The sequence below is a fragment of the Eretmochelys imbricata genome, chromosome 13 (assembly GCF_965152235.1).
Source record: "Eretmochelys imbricata isolate rEreImb1 chromosome 13, rEreImb1.hap1, whole genome shotgun sequence".
In the NCBI taxonomy this organism is placed as follows: Eukaryota; Metazoa; Chordata; order Testudines; family Cheloniidae; genus Eretmochelys; species Eretmochelys imbricata.
Window position 1 is genome coordinate 30,524,447 of NC_135584.1, and position 23,775 is coordinate 30,548,221.

At 41.5% G+C, this 23,775-nt stretch overlaps 1 protein-coding gene across 5 annotated transcripts in view; it reads right to left on the minus strand.

Annotated features, from left to right (window-relative positions):
- Nucleotides 1-1,668: 1,668 nt before the first annotated feature.
- Nucleotides 1,669-23,775, minus strand: part of RALGAPB (Ral GTPase activating protein non-catalytic subunit beta) — a 112,242-nt gene continuing 90,135 nt past the window's right edge. For 4 of the 5 annotated variants that reach the window (XM_077831813.1, XM_077831812.1, XM_077831814.1 and 1 more), the window contains 8 exons: nucleotides 23,215-23,373; nucleotides 17,536-17,701; nucleotides 15,588-15,710; nucleotides 13,317-13,453; nucleotides 8,118-8,226; nucleotides 7,811-7,889; nucleotides 6,953-7,101; nucleotides 1,669-6,153 (listed from right to left, as the gene is read on the minus strand). In XM_077831813.1, the coding sequence (XP_077687939.1) occupies nucleotides 5,960-6,153; nucleotides 6,953-7,101; nucleotides 7,811-7,889; nucleotides 8,118-8,226; nucleotides 13,317-13,453; nucleotides 15,588-15,710; nucleotides 17,536-17,701; nucleotides 23,215-23,373 (1,116 nt within the window). In that variant the 3' untranslated portion in view covers nucleotides 1,669-5,959. Of the gene's footprint in view, nucleotides 6,154-6,952; nucleotides 7,102-7,810; nucleotides 7,890-8,117; nucleotides 8,227-13,316; nucleotides 13,454-15,587; nucleotides 15,711-17,535; nucleotides 17,702-23,214; nucleotides 23,374-23,775 lie in introns of those variants that run through there. The other variant, XR_013347745.1, reaches the window with a different exon arrangement.

Below are 23,775 nucleotides of genomic sequence, written 5' to 3' on the forward strand. Positions count from 1 at the left end.
AATGATAAAAAATTAACATGGTACACATTAAAACAGATTAAAAACAGGTCTCAAAATGTAATTGTAAATGGGAAATAGCCCTCAAGCAGATGTTTGTAGCGGGATCCCAGAGGGATTAGTTCTTGGCCCCAAAGTATTTAACATTTTTATCAGTGACCTGGAAGAAAACATAAAATGATCACTGATAAAGTTTACAGATGAACTAAAAAATTGTAGAGTGGCAAATACCACCCTTCATTATTTACCATTCTGCAAATTTTTGGGTTAAAAATTCACTAATTCAGCACGATCTGGATTGCTTGGTAAACTGGTGCAAGCAACCAATGTGTATTACTAATATGGCTAAATGTAAATGTGTACATCTAGGAACAAAGAATGTCAGCCATACTTACAGGATGGGGGACTCTACCATGGGAAGCAATGCAGAAGAAGATTTGGGGGTCATGGTGGATAATCAGCTGAACATGTGCTCCCAGTATTATGCTATGGCCAAAGAGCTAATGCGATCCTAGGACACAATCAGGGGAAGCTCAAGGAGGAGTAAAAAGGTTATTTTACCTCTGTATTTGGCACTGGTGCAACCGCTGCTGGAATCCTGTGTCCAGTTCTGGTGTCCGCAATTCAAGAAGGATGTTGATAAATTGGAAAGGATTCAGAGAGCCACAAAAATGATTAAAGGGTTAGAAAACATGCCTTACAGTGATAGACTCCAGGAGCTCAATTTTTAACTTAAAGAGAAGGTTAAGGGGTGACTTGATCACAGTTTAAGTATCTATAAGGGGAACAAATATTTGATAATGGGCTCTTCAATCTCACAGAGAACGGTGGAACATGATCCAGTGGCTGGAAGCTGAAGCTAGACAAATTCAGACTGGAACTAAGGTGAAATTTTTTAAGAGTTAAGAGTAATAAAGCATTGGAACAATTTGTCAAGGGTTGTGGTGGATTTTCCATCAGTGACCATTTTAAAATTAAGATTGGATGTTTCTCTTAAAGATCTGCTCTAGAAATTATTTTGAAGACGTTCTCTGGCTTGAGTTCTCCAGGTGGTCAGACTAGATGACCACAATGGTCCCTTCTGGCCTTGGAATCTATGAATCAAGACAAGAATCCACAGGAGAAATTTGAGGCACAGACGATTCACACTGAATACCTATCTGCTGTCCAGTGTCTAAGGCAGAACACTGAATGAACCGCCACTTCTCTCTGATAGTGCCATGGTTCCCAGGTGTCATTTCAGCAGGAATGCAGTACCTGGTGGTATCTCCCTTGGACTGACTTGAATTGCTTCCAGGGACAAGGCTTTTTAGGTTGTGGCATCATGACACAGAGCAAGGCTGGCCCTGTGGTTAAGTCAATACATCTGGACTTTATTGCAGACTCTGCCATAGAGACCACGTGACACTTTGCCTTTCCGAACAGCAGTTCCCTGTGTGTAACAGGGTTGTAGTGAGCACAAATTACTGTACGTTTGTGAGGCACTACCTCCCTAGATTGTGGCTTGCGGGATCTTGGTTTACTTAAAGCCAAGCCTGTGCACTGTAACCAGAGCTAAGCTACAGAGCAGCTATTTCAGTACCTCCATTAATTAATGCTGACCGTGGCATGTTGGGTGAATGTGTTGGCTTGGACAAAAACGTGCTCACAAATTGAACACCACTCAGGTACTAGATAAGAATTTCTTTAAAATTTATTGGACTAATTGTGTTACATTCAATATTTGATGTGTTTCTTCTGGACAAATAATTGGCCTAAATACATACAAGCCTTTGTGCCTTCCCTAAACAAATAAGAGATAAAGTACTAGAGACAAGGGAACATAGTTCACATCTTCATATTTACAGTTTGCCTTTACTTTACAACTTAGCGCCAGTAATATTTACAGAAAAATACAATAGAAACAAAAAGATCATGTCTTGGCAACATACAGAAGTTCACACAAAGTGTACATGATTTTAAGCACATGATACCTGGCAATCGCATTTCAAACCAGTCCTGCTAAAACCCGGTGTGGAAACAGTATACGTTTGGTTCCTTCAAAAACATCAACCTTTAAACGGTGTGATCATTGAATCATATCTAACTTTTTCTCACCATTAAAAGTCAAATTTAGTTTGCTATCCTTCAGGCTAAACATCCAGAACACTGCATGAGAGAAATACACAGCTATCTGTTGTGAAGCCAGTGGTTTGATTAGTTAGGCTACAAAGGACTAGCTTCGCTTCCTACAACTTCTCTGAGGATGCTGTCCACAAAGGTATCTAATCTTTCACTGACATGGATTTTCCCATTCATTTGCTGTAAATTTGTAATACCCTTAGTACTTTTTACAAAGATACTTTATAACTCTTTAAATGAGATGTAAGATCCTAAAATTATTGCAACTCTAAGACAGAAATGCTAACAAGATGACAGTATGTTACCTTTTCTCAAATTCTATTGAAATAATTTATCATTAAAGGGATACTCTCAGTTTAAACATTTTTACAAACCCCAAATAGAATGTTTTCAGGATATAGAAAGGGAAAAAAGGAATATTTAAATTGAGACCTGTGTAATGTTTGTAACCCAAATACTGTAGTGCTATCCTGGTGCCTGAGACTAGACTGAAAATAAACTATACGCAAGTGAAACAGTCAATATGTTGTCTAGCAAGAATGAAATGCAAGTAGTAAGTAAGCCATGTAAGCGTTAAGAAAATTTTGTGTGTGCGGAGGGGAGGGGGTTAATTTTCAGTTGTAATAATGTATGGTGTTGTTAGAAACATGTGAGGAAATCTGGATTTTTAATCTGCCAGTGTTTCTTTAAGCATGGCCAAGTCAAATCTCTCTTATGTGGTCTAACAATTTGGTGGTAAATACTCAGGGTGATATGCTGGATCTACTAAGGAGTAGTTATGTATTTGTGTAATCACTATAGTTTTATATTGGACAGTGTTTCTCTAGAAGTTCTACCCTTCTCACTATTTCAGACAAGTGAAAAACCATTAATGGCCAAGCCGTAACAGTCACGTGGTGACGTGTTAAACAGCCAATTGTAAAACCAAATTAAGATTGTGTCAGTAAGGTATAAAGCCCTGTTGCCCAGGCTCTAGATAAATACAGCAGTGATACGGGTATGCTCATGTCTCAGTTGAACTTAGAGACTCAAAAATAAACCATGAAATGGTCTTCACCCAACAGCAGATCTTTAATCTTTCTAAAAGTAAAACGTGAAGACTATTTGGCTTTCTTGGACTGAACATCACAAAAAATACCCATGTCCCTCTCAGTACAGCTGTCTTGATGTTTCAGACTCTTATTCAGGCCTGAATAATGGACAGACTGATGACTTTTGCAGCTCATTAGTCTATATGTGAACTACTGGCTTTATCTAGACTATTCTTACATTGGTCAAACATATATGGTGGTTTGTTTTTTAAAAACAGTTCTTGATAATGTGCAGACATTTGATTGCTCAACATGTTTATTACACCACTTCAGTATACGTGCACTGGTCATGCCATTTAATCCGTGGACTAAATGTGTTTGGTCATATTAGATCAATAGGTACATAAAGACTGTGGGTAAATTTAGTGCTCATGCACTGAACGAGCATTGGCAAGATGCTACACAAGCTTCCCTCTACAGCTCTACCACTGGACTTCATGTCCGACCTGCAGCAACCCCTTTGCTATTTGAATCCTGGGCATGGCAGGACAAGCAAGGACAAGCAATCACGCAAACGTTTGCAGTGCTTCTTTGTGGTCTCATTTTTCACTTGTGATCCACCTGGATTTGAACCCAGATTCCCAGAGGTGAGTGACTAGTATGCTAGCCCACTGTAAGGAGCACACTCCATCACCCAACCCCCACTTTGTCACAGCCTCAAAAGTTCTTTCAGGTGGATTTTTAGGGCACTTTTTCAATTTATTCTTTGTAAAAGACCACTTCTTGTTACATTAATATTGTGTGATGAAATACTTTCCTTACTAAGCCTGTTTTGAAGTCAGAACTGTTGCAAAAAGTAACTTTCAAAAATAGAAAAGTTAAATAAATATCAAAACTTATTGTGATTTGCATTAAAAGTCTCTGAATGTCTTTTCATAATCCACATTTCATGCTACAGGCCTGTTTTACTTGGGACTAAAATATGCATATTTAACTGTGAGGTTAGGACACAGAAAAGGGAGGGTCTACGGTTCTGAAGAAAACGTTTGACCTGTGCTCACTAAAATGAGGGAATAGAGGAGTTTAGAGCTTACAAACCCTCTCCTTGCTGTAAAAGGCAACTGGCCATTTTCATCAGTCCTTAGGAAAGGAAAGCACTTTCAGAAACAGTAGCCACTACTTGAAATGAACAAGCTAAAAGCAGAGTGTCTTTATAGTATTTTATGTTGAATTATGAGCTAGATGTGCAATAGTCACTACAAAGGGGCTGTGGTAGCCTGGATCATCCCAGAGTGGAAGAGAAAGCACATTCAGCAGGGTGATTGTTCTTTAGGGCATAGTTTAACAGTTTGAGGAGCAGTCTGACACCTGCACAAATATCAAAGAGTTAAACATTCTTTAATGGGCAAGCCCCCAAATCTCTTCTCCCATTTGCTTTACTATTGCTGAAATGTTCTGGACCACACTCAGAAATATGGTTCCTGGTAACAGTCCTTGTACATACAGCTATCTAAACAGTCTTTCTGGAGAGAGTCATTTTTTGATCTGATGGTAAGCAAGCAGGCAATTTAACCATTAAAATGGGTTATTTAGTTAGCGACATAAAACCAAATTGTATTAAAACCAAGTGACATTTTGCAACAGACTGTAATGCCTTAGCTTTGTTTATACACAAGTGCAAGACAACTCGGTTATCTAGTAGAAAAAAATTCTTGAAAGTAAGGTAATCTCAGGTTTTCTGTGTATACCTGGTATAAGTGTAAATATGCATAAAACTCAGTCATGCCGAACACCAGCAGTAATTTTGGAATTTATTGAGAGGTAACTATGGAATCACAGCACTTCAGCTATGGATTTTGTGACTTGATGTTTATGAACTAACCTTTTTCTCCTTCAGCTTGTTATAGAAGTTGAATGCGCTCCGTCAAAGAAGTCTCTTCTATTGAGTTTGGAGGTATTTTTAAGAACTTCTATTTAACTCCTTACGGTGGATGGTTAATGCTCCGAGATGGGGTCTCTCTTCCCCAGCAGGTGTGAAGGGAAGATGACTCTGTTCCTTTCTTCTTTTGTGCATGTGTGCATTTAGACAACTTTCATTCAGATGTGGGGGCCAGGTTTATTTGTATTTCATTTTCCATCCCCCTATGCAGAGATGGAGGTGTGTCCTTCTCACTGGATGAGATATTTATTTGTTCTTTCCTCTAATTAGGTGAGAATGAAGGTTGTGCTAAGAGATGTTGTTTTGAGTATCCAGGAGGACTGGTGAGGAATGCAGTGGTTGGTTGTGGGTGGGTGAGCAGGCAAGGTAAGTTAATATCCCAGCTACCATGTTCTTGATTTCATGTCTTGTAAGGAACTGGTCTCATGATCAGTTCTTGAACCGAATCTCCTGGAGCAGCGAGGAAGGAAGCCCCAGCTGTTAGTTCCTGAACCTATGCCTGGAACCCGTCATTTTCTGTGAACATGGGAGGCTATCAGGGCTGTATTCAAGCCTCTCTCAGACATACTTGCTATATTTTTTCTAACAGAATGGGAAAATGTTTAAATGGTGAAAGTGGTATAATTTCTGCCTCTCTTGTGCAGGGGACATGGAGTTCCGTTCAAAGATGTGGTCTTATTAGGATGTTGAAGGTTGGGAGCCTATTCATTCCTGACTCCTCCTGCATGGTATCCACTGAGTCATTTCTCTCTACTCTGGAGGACTGAGGGGGAGATTTTTTGCAGGGTGGTTTGGGTTTTTTTGGTTGTCTAATTGTTTCGATTACTGTAGCCACCAAGCTCTGATCTAATTGTCCTGGAAGGATAGTGGTCTAGGGATTGCAGTTCTTGAGCCCAACCTCCTGGAAAAGTGAGGTATAAAACTCTGGCTCCAGCTGCTTGTTTCTGTATTTATTGACAATGTCAGCTATTTTCTGTTTTCGGCGGACATGTGGAGGGTTGTATGAATCACTTTCCAGCCTCTTTCTCCGACAAATATTTATTATGGTTTGTCTCACTAAGAAACCTGAAAGAGAAAAAGCAGTGTTAAGTTTAAACAAAATCAATCCCAGTTCTTCTCCTCTGCTTTCCTAGCTAGAGGACGGATATTTCAATCCGGGCTCTGTCCCAGCTAGAGCCCAATGGCAACTGTTGTCAGTGCTCTGGGTAAGTGACCCTTGTTAAAGGGTAGCTAGTGAGGAATCACAACTTTCCACCACCAAGAGGCCCCTTTGTTATTAAACATTATTTTAAAAGCAAATTTTCAATGTAATGCTTTAGAGATTGCCTGTTGGGCTCCTCGTTTGGCTGAAGCAGGGACTGCATGAAGGGCCACATCTGCTATTCCTTGACCGGCCAGCAAAAGAGAGTGGTTCGTAAACGGAGTCTCAGCCACCCCGAGTGAGGGAACATACTGCCTGCCCCGCTCTCCCAGTCCCAAGGGGCTGAATGCACCACCTCTACAGCATGTTGGCCCACCTGGGAGTCACGGGGAGCTGCAATCCTGCCCACTCTCTCGCATGGCAGGGCAGAGAATGAAAGTACTCGAGTGTGTAAAACTTAAGTCTGTTAAGGCCAAGTTCTCTGGGCCACCCCACCCCAGAGGCACAAAGCGAGGGAGGGACTGACTGCTTTTCTCTATCTGGCGATTCCCCCAGCATGGGGGAGCCCCAGCGGGAGGAGAAGTGGCTAAAATCATCATTTTATTTTCAAAGTTTTCAGGCTGTTTGTGATATTTGAAGATTTAAAAGAAAGATGATTGAACAGTCAGATAGCAAAGGCACTACTAGGTTCCCACATATACCCTTTCACAAAACAGAACTTACCAAGAGCTCTCCTACTAACTATCATTCCATCCACCAGGGGGATGACCATGTTGAATTTCCCAGTAGCGCCTTGCACTTTTATCCTGAATAACCCAGTGTTTAAGGGATGGATGAAAACCACAGGAACTTCTCTTTCAGGAGTGGTTGATCTAAAGAAAAAACCAAACCACTTGTTAAATTAGTAACACAGAGACAGTATTTTGAGAGAACATTTAAGGGAAGGGGAAAGGAGACAATGTGCTTAGCAAGAACACTCAGAAATGGTCAGTAAATAAAACAAGCTTTTCTTTGTGCGAGATGGTCAATCACATTGTACACCACATAGCTGCTGAAAGTGTCACAACCTTTTAGGACGCCAGCAAAAAGGTGCCCGTGAGCCTGGCCAATAAGAGTTTCCACTGTCCTGTGATCTGTACTTAAGAATGGTGGGATCACCTAGAATGCAGCGTTTAGAGATCTCCTTCTGTGACAAGATTCCAAAGTGCTGCAGACACCAATTTAATAAGTTTTAAGCCATTTTATAAGTGAGTAAAACAGAAGTCGAGAGGGTTCGGTGGCTGGTCACACAGCCAGAGAGAAAACCCCAAATTGTCTGATTCCCAGCCTCATAGTCTAACCCCTGCAACAGAAGAGTCCTTTCATTAGTGGCCAGAGAAAAAGGAAGACTGAAAAACCACGTGAAGAACCTCACTGCATCATTCTGAACAAGACCGCATCTTTGACGTCGTTCTCATGCAGCTGTCTTAAGAAAACTGAACAAAGCTAATGTAGCCAGTCAGGAACTATTTTGAAGCCCCACATAAGCGATTGCTCGCAAAAAGTAGAAAAATTGTAATGAAAAGAAATTCGAAGTCATACCTTAGGGAAGTGCTACTATTTGATGTAGTTTCTACACCAGTGCTGGTCTCAGAAACCAGATCAGAGAGGGGAAAGTTTTCTGGAAGAAAAAGAGGTTTACAGTACAGGTTAAGTATTCACTTATACAAATTTAGACAGAAATCAAAACAACTAAGTTTAGATAATTTAAATGCAAACTACAGTGGTAAATCACAATCTACTATTTACCTAAAAACAAAATTCTATTTAATAAAATATTTCACATACAACTCAGTTACTGGCCCTGTTATTACATTAATTCATTATAAAAAGCAGAAGTTCTACACACCTATATCATCATAACGTTCAACCCAGACCACAGACACCTTGGTTTCAGGTCCCATTGGTGGAATGGTCCGGCCCTGAGGCAACTTCTTTGATCTGGAAGTAGGACTGAGCTGTTTTGAAGAAGAGTAGAGTACAGTGGCATTTACAAAACAATGAAAATTAAATTAAACATTTAAACAAGCAACAATACTGTAGTCACTCTTAAGACATTTTTGGACATCAGAGAGACAAGAGGTGCACCACTAGGAAGCACATGTGACAGCCACAAGATGGAGCTGTTGTTGTTTAGGCTACAGCTTTCAGGGTAGTTTTCAGTCTATTATAAGCCATGATTTCGGGTTTTTTTCACACTTGGTTTATAACACTTATTTTTATTGCTTGGGAGGTTAACATTGAAATCTGTTGATGAACATCTCTCCGTTTACTTTGTTGCTATTGTCTGAGTTCAACTGGTTGAACTAACATCCTGGTTCATGCATATAAACACTGTGACATACTCCTGTGCTATTATGGAAGCCTACACATCATTCTTTGCAGCCCACAAGCTATGATGCTGCTCTGAAAACGGCAATGGGGTATTGTATCTTTCTTGTCTCAACGACTCCAGAGCAAATTTGCTCAGTTAACAAATAAAAAGATTTTTCTTAATTCCCTATATTGCAAACTCATTCTGGAATTGAAAGCTGAGCAGAGTTCTTTCTGGCTCACAAAAATCAATCAAAGATTCTGCCATCAGTTTACACATTATCAGCCCCACTGAAAACAGACACAGCTGTAAGTAACTTAAGGTAGAATCTGATGCTGCAATGGGAACGCAGCTCAGAATGCTGGGGATGATGTGTACAGCAGAATCCAGCTCCTTTTCCCATAGCTACAGGGGATCGGCAGTGCTAATGGGAGCAAAAGGCAGTCAAACTTATTTTAGTCACTAGAGTATGACCACAGAAGTGTGGAGGAAGGAAGGAAGGAAGGAAGGAAGGAAGAGCCAGGGAATGGGCATCAGACCTTTTTAGTTCTCTTATTGCTGTGCCACTAGCTCAAGTTACCCTCTTGTGCCTCATTGATTCCACTGTGCAAGGGCATTGCTCGGAGACTGTCAGATTCAAGGTTTTTAAGATACTTTAAGATCCTATAATGAAAGGTGCTAGGAAGGCAAAGGAGTGATATGAAAAATATTTCACACCTGTTAAAAAAAGTTTGACACCTCTCGCCTATCAAACCCAAATGGTTTTATTTTAACCTTTCAAACAGATACACACACAGTCCTGTAACAGTGGAGGGAGATATTTTCAAACGCATAAAAGGCAATTGGACTTGCAACTCCCATTGACTTTCAAGGGAAGTTGGGTGCCCAGAGGTCATTGGCCATTGGGTGCTTTGGACATTAGAAGAGATTTTGTTCTGAACTAAGTTATGAGCAAGGAAAACATAAGGCAGCCAGTTGGAAAATTCCATCAATTCGGGGTGCATGTGTGTGTGGGTGGGTGTGTGTGCACGCTCTCCCCAAGGTTACCTGCCAATTGTGTTTCTTAGGGAAACAACGTTTTTATGTAAGAGTATCTAGCCCTTCAGGTTCCTGAAGGCAGTCATCCAAATGTAAATGGAGATAGCAACAGCCTGGAATCTGCTGGGGGGGAGGTTTAGATTGGATATTAGGAAAAACTTTTTCACTAAGAGGGTGGTGAAACACTGGAATGCGTTACCTAGGGAGGTGGTAGAATCTCCTTCCTTAGAGGTTTTTAAGGTCAGGCTTGACAAAGCCCTGGCTGGGATGATTTAACTGGGAATTGGTCCTGCTTCAAGCAGGGGGTTGGACTAGATGACCTTCAGGGGTCCCTTCCAACCCTGATATTCTGTGATTCTGTGCAGACACATGAGCTGGAGGAGGCGGCAGAGTTCTCATCATACTTGGAGCAGCTGGTAGTACAGCTGCAATATTACACTGAGATCACCAAGGAGAGAAGGCAGTAAAATGGGCCTATTCCATGGATTCATACAATAAGCATCTAGGTCAAGATCACCAGGTGGTCTTGGCACCAAGCTAGTCTTTCACATTTCCCTCTCCTATCATGTGCCACACTCTGGATGTCATACGACCTACACTTGTTTGTGACCAGCCACTGGGAAGTAGCTCCTTGGCAGCTATTTCTCAGTGGTTTGAGATATTTGTATTCAGTCACTGCATCAATACACAGCCTAGTAGATATAATTGCCTAGTTGTCAACATTAATCTTACCACTGCTGATTGTACCAGAATTATCCTGTTCTAATGAAGTTGGATAAACCTGACACATCTTGGTGATCCCTCATTTGAAAGGATATTCTATCGTAATAAGGCTGCAAGTGAAAGAACATGCAAAAAAAGTCTTCTCTGTCTCACTAATTTGGATAACTGACCATACGAACACTACTTTTACCCTATTATTTTTAGACAGTAATATTAGGCAGATGTTGATCCCTCATTGTGGTAGGCAGGGGTTAGTGATTTTCTATAGAAATACATCCAGCATCAAGACAATACTGATCAATGGACCCTCATCATTCAGGGTTTGGGGTATGAGACTCTAAAAGCAGATAGTGCCATGCAGAACAGACAATGTCAGGAATAATCTTGCCAGAGATCGACTGTCCCTGGTCATAGCATTCAGACATCTCTCCATAGTTATGGTTGCAGCTAGTTCAGGGCCCACTGCTGCAATCTGATCTGTGCGGGTGGGCAGACAGGCAGACCCTTGCAGCCACAAAAAGCTCTACTGACTTCAATGGGGTTCTATTATCTACATGGATCAGATTACTGGCTCTGGGCTTTATGAAGCGCATTTTGATTCTAGTCCTCCCCTTCAAATACCTTTAAAAGGTTAATTGGACCTGAAAGTTTGCACATGCTGTCTTTAGCCAAGAAACATGTGCTTTTATTTTCAAAGTTTTCAGGCTGTTTGTGATATTTGGAGATTTAAAAGACAGATCACATTTTTGAAAATAATGTTTTTGGTCACATTATCTCTCAAAAATGGTCAGTCAGGAAACTTCAAAACTTGTCAAATTCAAGAGTCCTTGAGGAGATGCAATGTCATCTGAAGAGAACTGGGGGTTTAGGGTCAGAAAAACACAAAATTTAACCCTAACTTAGAATGTCCAGGCTTTCTAATGGTTTTAAAAACACAAACTATAATGTTTGCTTACTGTCTCTACCTAACCTCCAGTTTGGCCAAGTCTTGTGTCCTGGAATATATGCTGCAATAAATGTAACAATCACTTACCTAAGCTTCTAGCCTGTTACCTTGTCAGTTCTCATAAACTAAGGCGACTGGATCCGGACAGAATTGACACACTGACACAACAACTAGTACAGTTGGGGTAAAAAAATTGCCTGTCCCCATCCCCTCCCATTCTGGTTGTGTGTGGAATGATGACAAATGTGGGCATTTCCTAACTCCAGGATCAGAATAAGTATACAGCTCTACTCATTAGGAAGGACATATTCTTCCTCCTCATATTGCCCTGATTCCCCCTGCGATGACCAGCCTCCAAAGGGCAAGGAAGAACTGCATTTGCTTCTAGGCTTTAGTTACTGCAGCGACAACAGGCTCTCTGTATGAGGTACTCACAAAGCAGCATGTTTAGCAGGCATTTGTTTTTAAGTGGATAAACATGTCAGATTGAAGTCCCTGTGCTTCTCATTGACTCAGGGAACTAGAGACCTAAGGGACCACTGAAGTCAGACCAACTTAAAGATGGAAGTTTCATATGCTACTGCCTTACATAAAGAAAGGTTCTTTGCAGACAAATATACATGGAAGGCAATTGCAATTAGTTACATCATATGTTTTATCAGCTAATGCAATATATACCTTAAAGCAGAATCAAGAAATTCTGTTTAAAATGTTTAAGGTCTCAAATCAGTAACTGAATGTACTGTGACAAGGTCGGGCCAGATGGCTACAGGAGAGTAACAGAAGGCAGATATATTAGCCCCAGGCTAAGTAGGTCCCTTTTCCCTGGGTAAGGTAACAGGGAAGGTTCCAGAACAATCAGGAACCTTCTGGAGACAATTAAGATGACAGGCCAATTAGAACACCTGCAGCCAATCAAGAAGCTGCTAGAATCAATTAAAGCAGGCTAATTAGGGCACCTGGGTTTAAAAAGGAGCTCACTTCAGTTTGTAGTGTGTGTGTGAGGAGCTGGGAGCAAGAGGAGCTGAGAGTGAGAACGCAGACTGTTAGAGGACTGAGGAGTACAAGCATTATCAGACACCAGGAGGAAGGTCCTATGGTGAGGATAAAAAAGGTGTTGGGAGGAGGCCATGGGGAAGTAGCCCAGGGAGTTGTAGCTGTCACACAGCTGTTCCAGGAGGCACTCTAAACAGCTGCATTCCACAGGACCCTGGGCTGGAACCCGGAGTAGAGGGCGGGCCCGGGTTCCCCCCAAACCTCCCAACTCCTGGTCAGACACAGGAGGAGTTGACCTGGACTGTGGGTTCATGAAAACGGCCAAACTGAGGGCTGCTGTGAAGCTCCAAGGTGAGCAAATCCGCCAAACAGCGCAAGACCCACCAAGGTAGAGGAGGAACTTTGTCACAACACGTTTAGACTTTGGGCCAGTGTTTCATATAAGAAATGTGTAGTTTCTACAAATCCTTCACTTACAAAGTTATGACAGGATTGGTTCTGTACCCACCATAAACAGAACTCTTCCATGCTTGTAATTTCAGCTGCTGCTGCAGGACTCAGCACCTTGAACTTTACACATGTACTGTAACTAACATGGGATTTTAAACAGAGCAGGTGGGAAAACTCTGCAATTTCAATACATACTGGTCCATTCTGAATTTCTACAATATGGGTTAGATTCTAACCAGTTTCATAAGTACGACATGCCAGTTTTCTTTGGACATGTTTCATGAGTTTGGGATGTAGACCAAGGGTTAGGATATTTAATCTAACCGTAGGATTTTAAATATGTATATAAATACTATGACACAGCAATCTTCTACTGCTATTGCAACTGTGGGCATCAACAAAATCAGAACAGAGACTCCAGATTGCTGTTAATAATCACTAAGGCCTATTGATGAAGAGTTTCAAATACTAAAAAGCTGGATTACAAATATCAGTGCTATAAACATCTACTGTATTTGCTGTAGAAACATAACAATTTGCACACAATATAGCCCTTTGCTGCAAATGATATGTTGCCTTACCCGCTGCGAGGAATTGAGATTGTCTGTATGATTGGGGAAGAGTTCAAGTGTCAGAGATGGCTGCTTTAGTATCCCAGGCAGAAGATCCATGTTAGAGTCACTTTCTTGGTCTGAGACATTGCTTTCCAATGAATCAGCTGAAAGCCAAAAGGAAGAGGAAAGAATGTTTTCCTTCTGGCAAAAAAAGGTGAAGTTTAAGATTCTGAAGTTAAACATGCCCATGATTACTCAGAGTACACAGCAATGCTACACATATTGCTAAAAATGGGACAGGGTGGGGAAAAAACATTCCAAATCCAACCAAGGGTGTGAAGAAGAATGATAAGAGAAAAATATCAAAAGCTTGTTTCAAAGAAGCACTTGCCTTTTACAGAGCCCTCTAGCCAGTGTGTCATTAAGCTAATAACTCCAGCCAGTAACCCCAGCCAGTTCCACAGAGAGTCAACACTTCAGTCAACAGAAACAAAGGCTGTTGAATAATCTAATAAAACTACCATGACACATGACCCTTGTCCTTCATTAGGAGGTGATCAACAACCATAGATTTCGCTGCAGTCTTGAAGTTATGCTCAGGTCTCAAGACAGACTGATAAGGGACAAAGAAACTGTAGGAAACTAGAGGACAGTAAAGTTAGCCAGTCACTGCTAACCTGATCATCCACCCTTTTCCTTGGCAGTTTTCTAGACAAGGAGGAAGTAGACCACGCTTGACATCAGGAAAGATGGTATCTTGAGCAGACTCTAAACTGACTGGCCCTTTGCCTTCACAAAACAGGAGACCTTGACAATCCTAGTTAACAACAGATCCAAGCACTCTCTTCCCCCCTCCTCCATTTTTCAACAGCCATGTGCGGCAAGAGTCCATCTCCCAGATGGTAAAGAGAAGACCATTCACCACATTCAAAACTTTGGTCAGCAAAATGTAAGTGATACTTGACCAAAGCTAGCAGTCGGTTTGCCACCTTTTGTTCTAACACTGCAAATTGTATTTGCAACACATACAGGATTTTCTTTCACTATTTATTTACATTTACATAAAACAGAGTTAGTGCCTATCCAGATACTTATATAAATCTCAAAATACTAGATTTCCAGTGAGACCTGAAGGTCAAGAGACCTACCTATTTAGGATTCTGAGGGTGGTGAATTAGCGTGAGCTCTAAAATTCAGGGCCCCTCTCAGAGAATGCCCTGCCAATGAGTCTGGGAGCTCTAGAAACTGAGAGAAGCTAAGATCACTAGGCATGGGGGGTCTGCTTTTGACAATGTCCCATTAGGTTTCGTGTTTCCTATGCAGTACGATTTCTCACCCTCCAAGTCTAGCATTCTCTCATTTCTGAATTCATCTGAGATTTCATCTGGGTACTGGGGCGCAGCAGAGAAACAGCTGGATGGAATGGGCAGGGTTGGTTGGTGTGGCAGCTGGATTAAGTGAAACTGTAGTTAGCAGAGCATGGGGAGGAAGGTTTGGGTGGAGAGGGAAGACCGTGCGTATGTATGCATGCTCCGGTGGAGTGGGAACAACAGACTGGAGGAGAGATCTAAAGGGACCCCCGAGAGAGAGAAGCTGGAGATTGGGCCAACAGGAGCTAAGAGACAAGGTGTGTTCAGGGGAGGGGAGGGGAGGGACGGGACATCTGGCAGTGCAGACAACAGCACAACCACCCTTTGATCCAAGAGCGACTCCACTGCATATTTTGGGGTAAACGGTTAGCAAATGCTCTAATTCTTGGAGCGCATAATTAAGCGGGTATTTCTCCAGGCGCGTCCTAGGGGCACATTATCCAAGAAACCCCCCCCCCCCAAAGCAATCCACTGCCTGCAGAGCTGCTCTGAACTCACGAGCTCAGCAGACAGGTGCATATTGGAATCACAGCCGCGGTGCAGGGGCTGCCATCCCCTATTCTACGACAAGCTCAGGAGACTGCACTCCTGCAGTGAAAACCTGACTGGCCGCTCAAGGCTTGGGCTCCATCATACGAAGGAGTGGAAAATAGATGATATTGCCACATCAGGATTTTTCTTTTTATTATACATTTTAGGAACCAATTTTATAACAAATCACTTACAACTGACACTGCTGATTTGATCCTTCCCCCCCATTTATTTAGTGAAGAATCTGTATTTGGGGCTGTGTTTCTAACTGGGGCCTCTGGGTGTGCCAGTAATATAAATATTAAATTATCTCTGTTAACACAGGCCTGGGTCAAAGAAGAGCTATGTAAACAAAGTGTTTTTAAAAACACACATGGCATGTATACAGTGATCTTACTTAAGGACTCCACTGGGGAGGGAACAACGAATGCTATTTCTGTAAGGGCATCAGCATAATACAGAACCTTCTTCTGCCCATTGAATATGCTCGGTCCAGTGTCTTCTGAAGAAACAATTTCATCTGAGAAGGAAGAAACAAAAGTTAAGTCAAAAGAAAGAGCTTCACAACTCCTTATGCACTTCACCAGTAAAGGACTTGCAAGCACCAGGACTCACCTGGGGTAAAGGAGTAAAAGAAAGAAGTTAAGATGAAAGCCGAAGTGCACACTCAAATCTAGTTATTACCATGCAACAACCACAGCCGTGGCAATCTTTAAAATTGCCTACTTATCCCCTTCTGTACTTGCTTACTAAGAGTACAATTAATCCCTGGCCATATTGCAGTCTCCCCTCAGATATTTGTGGACAGCTATGTTTCCTCCCCTGAATGAATGCTCTCAGCTCTCTAAACCTGCCCACTCATTTCATCATTAATAGCTTTCCTCTGGTGGTCTCCAGTTTATCTCTATTGACTGAAATGTGGTGGCCAAACCGGAATTCAAGATTCCAACTATGGCCTAGTCAGAGCAGAATAGTTTCCTCACTTGTTTGATACTGCTATTACTACAGCCCAATAAAAATACTAGCCTTCTTGCAACACTGCATGGTTGGCCACTCAGTTATCAACTCATCTAAACTCTGTACCAGGGCTGTCAGACATATAGACCACAGACCAGATCCAGCCTGGATGATATATTTGTGGCTCTCATGACATTTAGGCTCCCCAGAATCTTGCCTTTACATTTAAAGAAATGGTTTGAGCCATCATAGTTGCAAAGAAAACCTTCCAAAGGTGAACCAAGTGTAAACCAGCACACCGATGTCTACCAAAGTCTCTGGACAGCCTGATACAATATCTCTGAGGGGTGTGAACTGCCACGTTCTCCAATCATCTCATTGGAGCACCAACACTAAAGCCCAAGAATACGTCAGCCTCCACACTGCATTGCTGACCATTTGAGCTGACAGAACAGGAAAATGGATGGGAATGAAGCCAGCAGGGAAGTGAGAGTTGCTGCTAGGAAGAAAAGCAGAATGAAGAACAAAGAACTCTCACAAAGAAAGGAAAAGGAAGAAAAAAAGAGGAGGAGAGAGAGGGCAGCAATAGCAGTGGCCTAAAAGCAGCAATTTTTTCACTGAATGATACTGAATGTTACAATAAGGGACTAAATATTAAACATAATTACTACATATAGGCTGCATTCTCCTACTGCTCTCTCTTCAAACACCCACTGACAGCAGTGTGGGAACTAAGGGAGTATGAAGTCCTGAATTTATATCCTGGCCAATGGACCATAATTAAACATGGAATCCGATCCTCTCGTTATAACGAGTTTGACACTCCTATATGGTACTTCTGAGTAGCCAATATTACCCTAGTCTATATTTTTGCTATTCCTTTCTATATGAACTGCTTTTAAGTTTATCTTGATCAAATCTCAATTTAATATATTTACAGTCAGTTTCTCAAGTCGCACAGTACATCCTGTGCACTGAGACACATGTCAAACCTCTGATTCTATCTGAATATTTGCTTGTATCACATCGCATTAAACTCCACCCTCCATATTGTTAATTAAAATATGGAACAGGCATGGATGCAGAATTGACCTGACTCAATATCTCCTCCCAACTGTACACAAGAACATTATTGTTCTCTACTTCAGGTTTGTGCACTGCAGACTTAACTTTAAATAAATAGCATCATTAAAAAGAAAAAAAAAAGTCTTGGGTATAATAAAAGCTGTACACCAAATACTAGCAAATGTAGGCAGACTTATATGGAAAGAAACAAGATTTACAGTGCTCCAAGGAATTAGTACATCCCGAAGCAAGAAATTTCAACAGCCTGTGCATTCTGAAAGAGCCCCAGAGTTACAATTCACTAAACAAGTACCAGATCTTACCTTGCTCAGGTCCCTCTTCATCACTGCAACTGTTAATGGACCAACTTGTTGAAACATGACCAGTCCAACCAGGGTGCTTTCCCACATCTACGGCCCAGCCAAGAGACAGCAGGAATTCTAGGAAGTGTGGCTGAACATTTCTGGAAGACTCTACATTCTTCAGAATCTGTAACATATTCCAATTCACAATATGAACAGAAAGCTGGAGGCGGCAGTTTTCACTGAATTTTTCTATACAGCAAATGTGGTGCTGACAAAACGTCCTCTAATCATACCTAGAGCAGTACAGCTTTGGCCACGTTACTCAGGTGCCTCAGTCTGGTTTTAAAGAACCTCTCTCTCTCTCTCTCTGAGTGACAATAGTTCAGTCTCCCTGACTCTTTCATTTCTCTTTGCTGAGACTGAGGGAGCCAATTACAAGTTGATGAGTTTGTTGGCTTTGTTTTGGGCAACACCGACATTTCCCATTCATTCCACACAGGTCCCAGGGCCTTAATCCTGTAATGAATGCACCAGGAACAGACTTCTGAGCCAACACAAAGCCTCACTTAGTTCTGGGGTCTTTCTGTGCAAATCTCATTGCAGCACTGAGGCACAGAGATGTCTGGTGCCAATTAACCACTGCTGACCTGGACGAAATCTGAACAGTGATATAAAGGCAAGGCCCCATGTCTTACACAGCACATTAGACTGAAAATAATGCAGCAGGACCTACAGACATGTCCCCTTCACTCTCGCCTCCTGATCCTGTGCTGTATCATCAGTATGAAGTTCCTTGCTCATTCTTGGGCTTGGAAGGATTAGATTTTTAAATCAGTAAACTTCCACCATGCACACAAACTGATGAAAAAATATTTCCATAGATCATTGAAATTTACAGTCAGGCAAAGCAAGAAAAATGCTGCTTGAGAACTCCGTCTGATTTAGGGATATTTACATTGTGTGTTTTGATATGTTGACAATGGGTGTTATAATGGTTATAAAGGTGTAACTTTTTTGAATCTCAATGTCTGCTGCCATTTAATTATTATTGGCTGAACCCACCCATTAATTGCCTGCAATTGAAAATGTAAAAAAAGAAAAACACTACAAAAATGCTAAAAATGCTTAATTTTGTGCAACTGTGAAAATTTAAATCTATTTTACAAATGCTTAAAAATAAACACTGATATTATCCACCAAAACTATACATAAAAATCTAATTCTGCCACGCCTCGTTATTTTGAGTCTGAGTTCAGTTTTACTCTCCCCTCCACGCCCAGTCCCACAGGTTTTTTATAGAACGCACAAAGAGCTGCATTTTAGGTACCACTGAGGCCGGGAGGAGGTTTTGAAAAGCATGTAGGAGACTGTGGAGCTTTTGCAGGCAGGAAGGGGTAGGAGGCACTTGTGGTGTTTAGCACATAGGAGACGGTTAGGTCTCCTGAAGAAGGAGGGGGATGAAGCTCATCTCTCTCTCTCCTTCCTGGGACATGGGAGAGAGGACTTTAAATATGGAGCAAGAAGGGTCTGCAGTATTCATACAGCACCAGCACACAGGGCCCCAGTGTGCTAGGGACTATACAACCAGAACAATGTGCTTACAGTGTCAGTAAGAGCCTCCTTGCACCCACCCATCCCAAGAGCCCCATTTCACCCTATCCAACAATGGATACACACATTACATGGAAGGCTTTGTTAACATGGTCAGTAGTGAGACAGTTAATGATAACATTCAGTGTTTGGTTATGGTTCAGCTGCATTGATATGAGAGTTCACAAGTCTCAGAAGTATTGTTCTGGGCCATCTGCAAACTCAGGCATACACAGCTGAATGGGTTTATATCTCATTCACATTAAAAAGGCTGATCTTCAGAGCTCTAAATAAGGCTAGAGATGTTTTATAGGAAAATTTACATTCTGGAGCATAACTATGTGGCTATTTTTAAAAAACAGCTATTATGCGGCCATTTCCATTTGCCTGGATAAATAATTACATCACATGTGAGGCTCTACCAAAAGGCGAAAGAAGATCACGGGTACTAACAGCCCTGCCCATAAAGATGGGACACAAGACCAGTTAGGTTGGAAAACTGCGAGTTGTCTGAAGTGTGTAGCATCTGGTAATACATTGTTATCACTGTGCTTCCTTAATGAAAGCCCAAGATTTGTTCGGAGTTTCAGAATTGTGCACACATTTGCACATGCACATGGGTGGTCAGATACACTACTTCCATACCACAACTAGGCAAGCAAATGCAACTCAGAAGATCAGGTTTTAACGACACAGACTTTACATGTTTCAGAGTAACAGCCGTGTTAGTCTGTATTCGCAAAAAGAAAAGGAGTACTTGTGGCACCTTAGAGACTAACCAATTTATTTGAGCATGAGCTTTCGTGAGCTACAGCTCACTTCATCGGATGCAAGTGAGCTGTAGCTCACGAAAGCTCATGCTCAAATAAATTGGTTAGTCTCTAAGGTGCCACAAGTACTCCTAGACTTTACATGTATTTTAATGGTTCTGTTACTACATATGGACTATATTCACACAAAAATTTCTTTTGATACAAATAGACCGCTGAAAAACAATGTAGTAACATACTGTTTCTCAGCAATGTCCTATTTTAGTGTACCTTTATGCAGCTGTTTACCCAATGTATTTCTCATGGAACCTGTTCTTACACGATGATTCAAACTGCATAATTTTCTTTCAAAAAATACTGAATACACTTTAAATTGCTGATATGTACCTATAAATCCATGGGAGAAATGGTATATAGAACTGTACACAGACTCAAGTGAAAGCTAATTTTTCCTTAAGAGGACATAAAAGCGTAGGTATTTCCAATTCCTGCATATTTCAATTCTATTCAGCAGTTTGGACTGGTTGCATACTTGCCTAAAATGAATCATAAAATTTTAAAATTAAATATATTTAGAGAAAGGGGATTACAACCCCGTAACATATGCCAGCACATAATGCTGCTCATTACTACTTCAATTTACTATTCTGCCTCCGTAGCACACTGCTACAATATGTTTTTTCTGGGTAGTTTTTGTATCAGTGATTTTCAAGGACTTTGTTGCGTGTGTACAGTGCTGTGTTGTACAGTACTATAAGATGCTATGCGTGCATTACGATAGATTCAAAGCTGTTTTGTAACAGTCCATGAATACCGTATGTGACCTGGGATATTGGAATGTTTACCGTATGCATATGGGGTTAATTCAATAGCAGGATGATCAAGAAATGTGGGCAAGAAGGAGGACAACAGCCCAGATAACTGCTCCTCAGCAAACTCCTGGGACTATTGACTCTAACATTACTACCCCCCCCCACACACACACACACACAAATATTCCTGCTGAGTTACCCAAACTGGTTTAACCAGGCTCAGAAAATACTGGAGGAGAGAACTTTGGCCTGAACTAAGAGACTCTCAGGGAGGGGAAAGGTGAACCCAGACTCCAGAGGCTAAGGGAAGTTACACCTAGCAGGGTCCCCATAAGGAGGATGTGGTAGGCCTTTGTTGTTTCAAAACCTTTTCTCTTATATTCTGCTTTGTTTCTGTTGTTAAGATTAAACAATACTTTGTTTTAAGAAGCTGTTTGGAGTCACTGATTTACTGCTATTTACACACTCCAAAACGGAAAAACTGTAGAGAGCGAGTCCAGTTGGACCTGCTGGACAAACATGGTTAATGCACAGGGTACTGTAGCCTAAGACACAATCTAGGAGTGGGAGAATCACAGGTTTCCACCCCAGGAAAGGAAACAGTACGAGGCCTAACACTTGTAGTGGTGCAATCAGAGAAGGAGTCAGAGCTGCAAATGGGACATGTGTATCTAAGGCTACAGAAACAATTTTATATTGTGCTATTTGAAAAGAGGATATGGCTACCATAAAGACAAACCATGGGACAATTTCAATGAAGCTGGTGAAGAGAGGAATAAGTTATATGCCATCCTGGCCTCTTATGATGCAAGGCTGATTCACCCGGAGGGAAGGCCAACAGAGCTGCTGCTACCTGTCCTCCCTCAGAACCTGCCAGAAGCAACAAGTTTGAAGGGGGTAAATTCGCCCCAAGAACAGAAAAAAACCCCTCTCCAGCTAGCTCAAAGAGCTCCCTTCACTTGCTGTAGAGAGTAAAAACAACTGGATAGTGTCAGCCAGCTAGCATTTCAGAGGCAATAAACTTCACTTGGTCTTTGCTCTGATCTTGTCCCTCTGCAGACAGGGCTCAGCCACTCATCTAGGGTAGCACTGGATAACACTGGAGAAGGGGTTACATTTGATCTTAAGGTGATTACGGTCAGTGCAAACACCATAAAAATTAAATCTCAGTACTTTTAGAAAGTGGAAATACCCTGAGTTCCTCACCTCCCGTTCAGTCCTGTGGAGATAGGAACAGTAGTGCATTTTTTATTAACTTGGCTTTGATCACATGACTTAGTGCACATTAGGTGATTCAGGAAATCAAGTACATTACCTGAAGACCTCAGGGAATACCCAAAACCTTTGGATAATTTGGGGGTACCAGCAATACAGAGTCTGAAACAATGTGCTCAGGGCCTCCTACCTTACCACCAGACGTCAAAGTCTACAGGACTGACCCCACAATAATAGACTGCTGGTTGGGCTCCTGAAGGCTGTCCAGCTCTGCAGGATTATGGTTTCTACTAAGAAATCTTTATTTGTCTAAGCCCATAAAAATGCATGGATCAGAGCAGCTTGCTCAGCAGCAATAAGGTACTTTAACTTACATGCCTTAGCCCTATTTTATCATACTAAGATTTCTGGCCTGGGAAAAGCCAGCTGCACAGGCTTTCGACACCCAAACATCACTTATCTGAAAGGTTGTCAGGTGGCATGATCCTGGCTTCAGGTAACAGTAACAATATGTTCCACCCGTGCGTTTAAGATAAACAAGGTTGTGCTGCATTTTGTTAGCTAAACATTTCCAAGCTTCTAAGATGTGGAGAGGGTGCCTGGAGTAAATTAATTAGTTCTGTGACAGACACCTACATTTACACTACGTACAGTGTGGAGTACACAGGGAATGAGGGGAAGGCACTATAAAAATGTCTCCTTATGATGAATTTATACACTCTCTTTTAGAATAGTGGGTTTCCAAGCTACAGTTCAGATGCAAGGATGTCGCTGTTTGGCTCTGCAGTCCTCTACCCTGATACTCTCACTACTGATAACGTTTGAACGCAAACAAGTACAGTCAGTGCAACACATACCTTACAAAGCAATAACTCCTTTTTACTTGTACATTTAGTTTTCCAATTCATTGATATTTCTGTTTGAAATGAAAGCCTACAAAGGCAAACGACTTGGTCTTTGCACACCCCTGGAACAAGTTATGGTACTGGTCGTACGCTGGGCCTGTGAACCTTGAAAGTGTCCCTTTAACATCAGGTTCTGCAGACAGGTGTCTCTATACATTTAGACCAGTACTGGATAACAAAGCATTATTAATCCTTTTGGCAAACATAACTAGTAATTGTCCTCATTTTACAGAGGAAAAACAAAGCACAGTGACTTGTTGGAGACCATACAGCAACACAGTGCAGAGCCAAGAATCCTGAGTCCCAGTCCTCTGCTCCAGCCATTAGACCACACTGCTATATAACTAAGAGGTAAATGAAGCAAAGACAAACTGAGACCAATCAGTGCTCCAATTTTTCACCTACCTCCTGGCTTGTTTTCTGGCCTGCCTTCATATAGAAAATGAAAACTGTATCAAAAGGACGACATGGCAGTAGATCCAAGTAACCAAGGTCATCAAAAAACCCAGGGAGAGTGGAGTCAAGTGCAATCAGATGAGGAGGTAGACGGCTGTTAGCAGTTTCCTACCCAGAAAACAAAGAAGTTCAAATTTTTAACTATTAAAAAAAACCCTTTCCACCAGTAATGTTCTTTGATGGTTTCAGTATGAATCATTTTAAAATACATTGACCATAATAAATGCATTTTTTTTCTAAATAAGATCAAAACCGCAACTTAAATTTCTAACATGACATAAATGTGACACCACAAAAGCCTTGTTTTGTATGGTTTTGCAAAGAAGCTTGCACTATTTGATGTCACTGTGTCCCTGGTTCACAAAAGAAATTCTAGAAGAACCAAGAGATTTCCCTGAATGGAAATGACAGAAATAATTTTGAACTTTTTAATATTAATGCTTTCCCACACACCCAGGCTAGGGAGGACTTGTAGCACACAAACACTGTGCTTAACTCCACATGCACTTT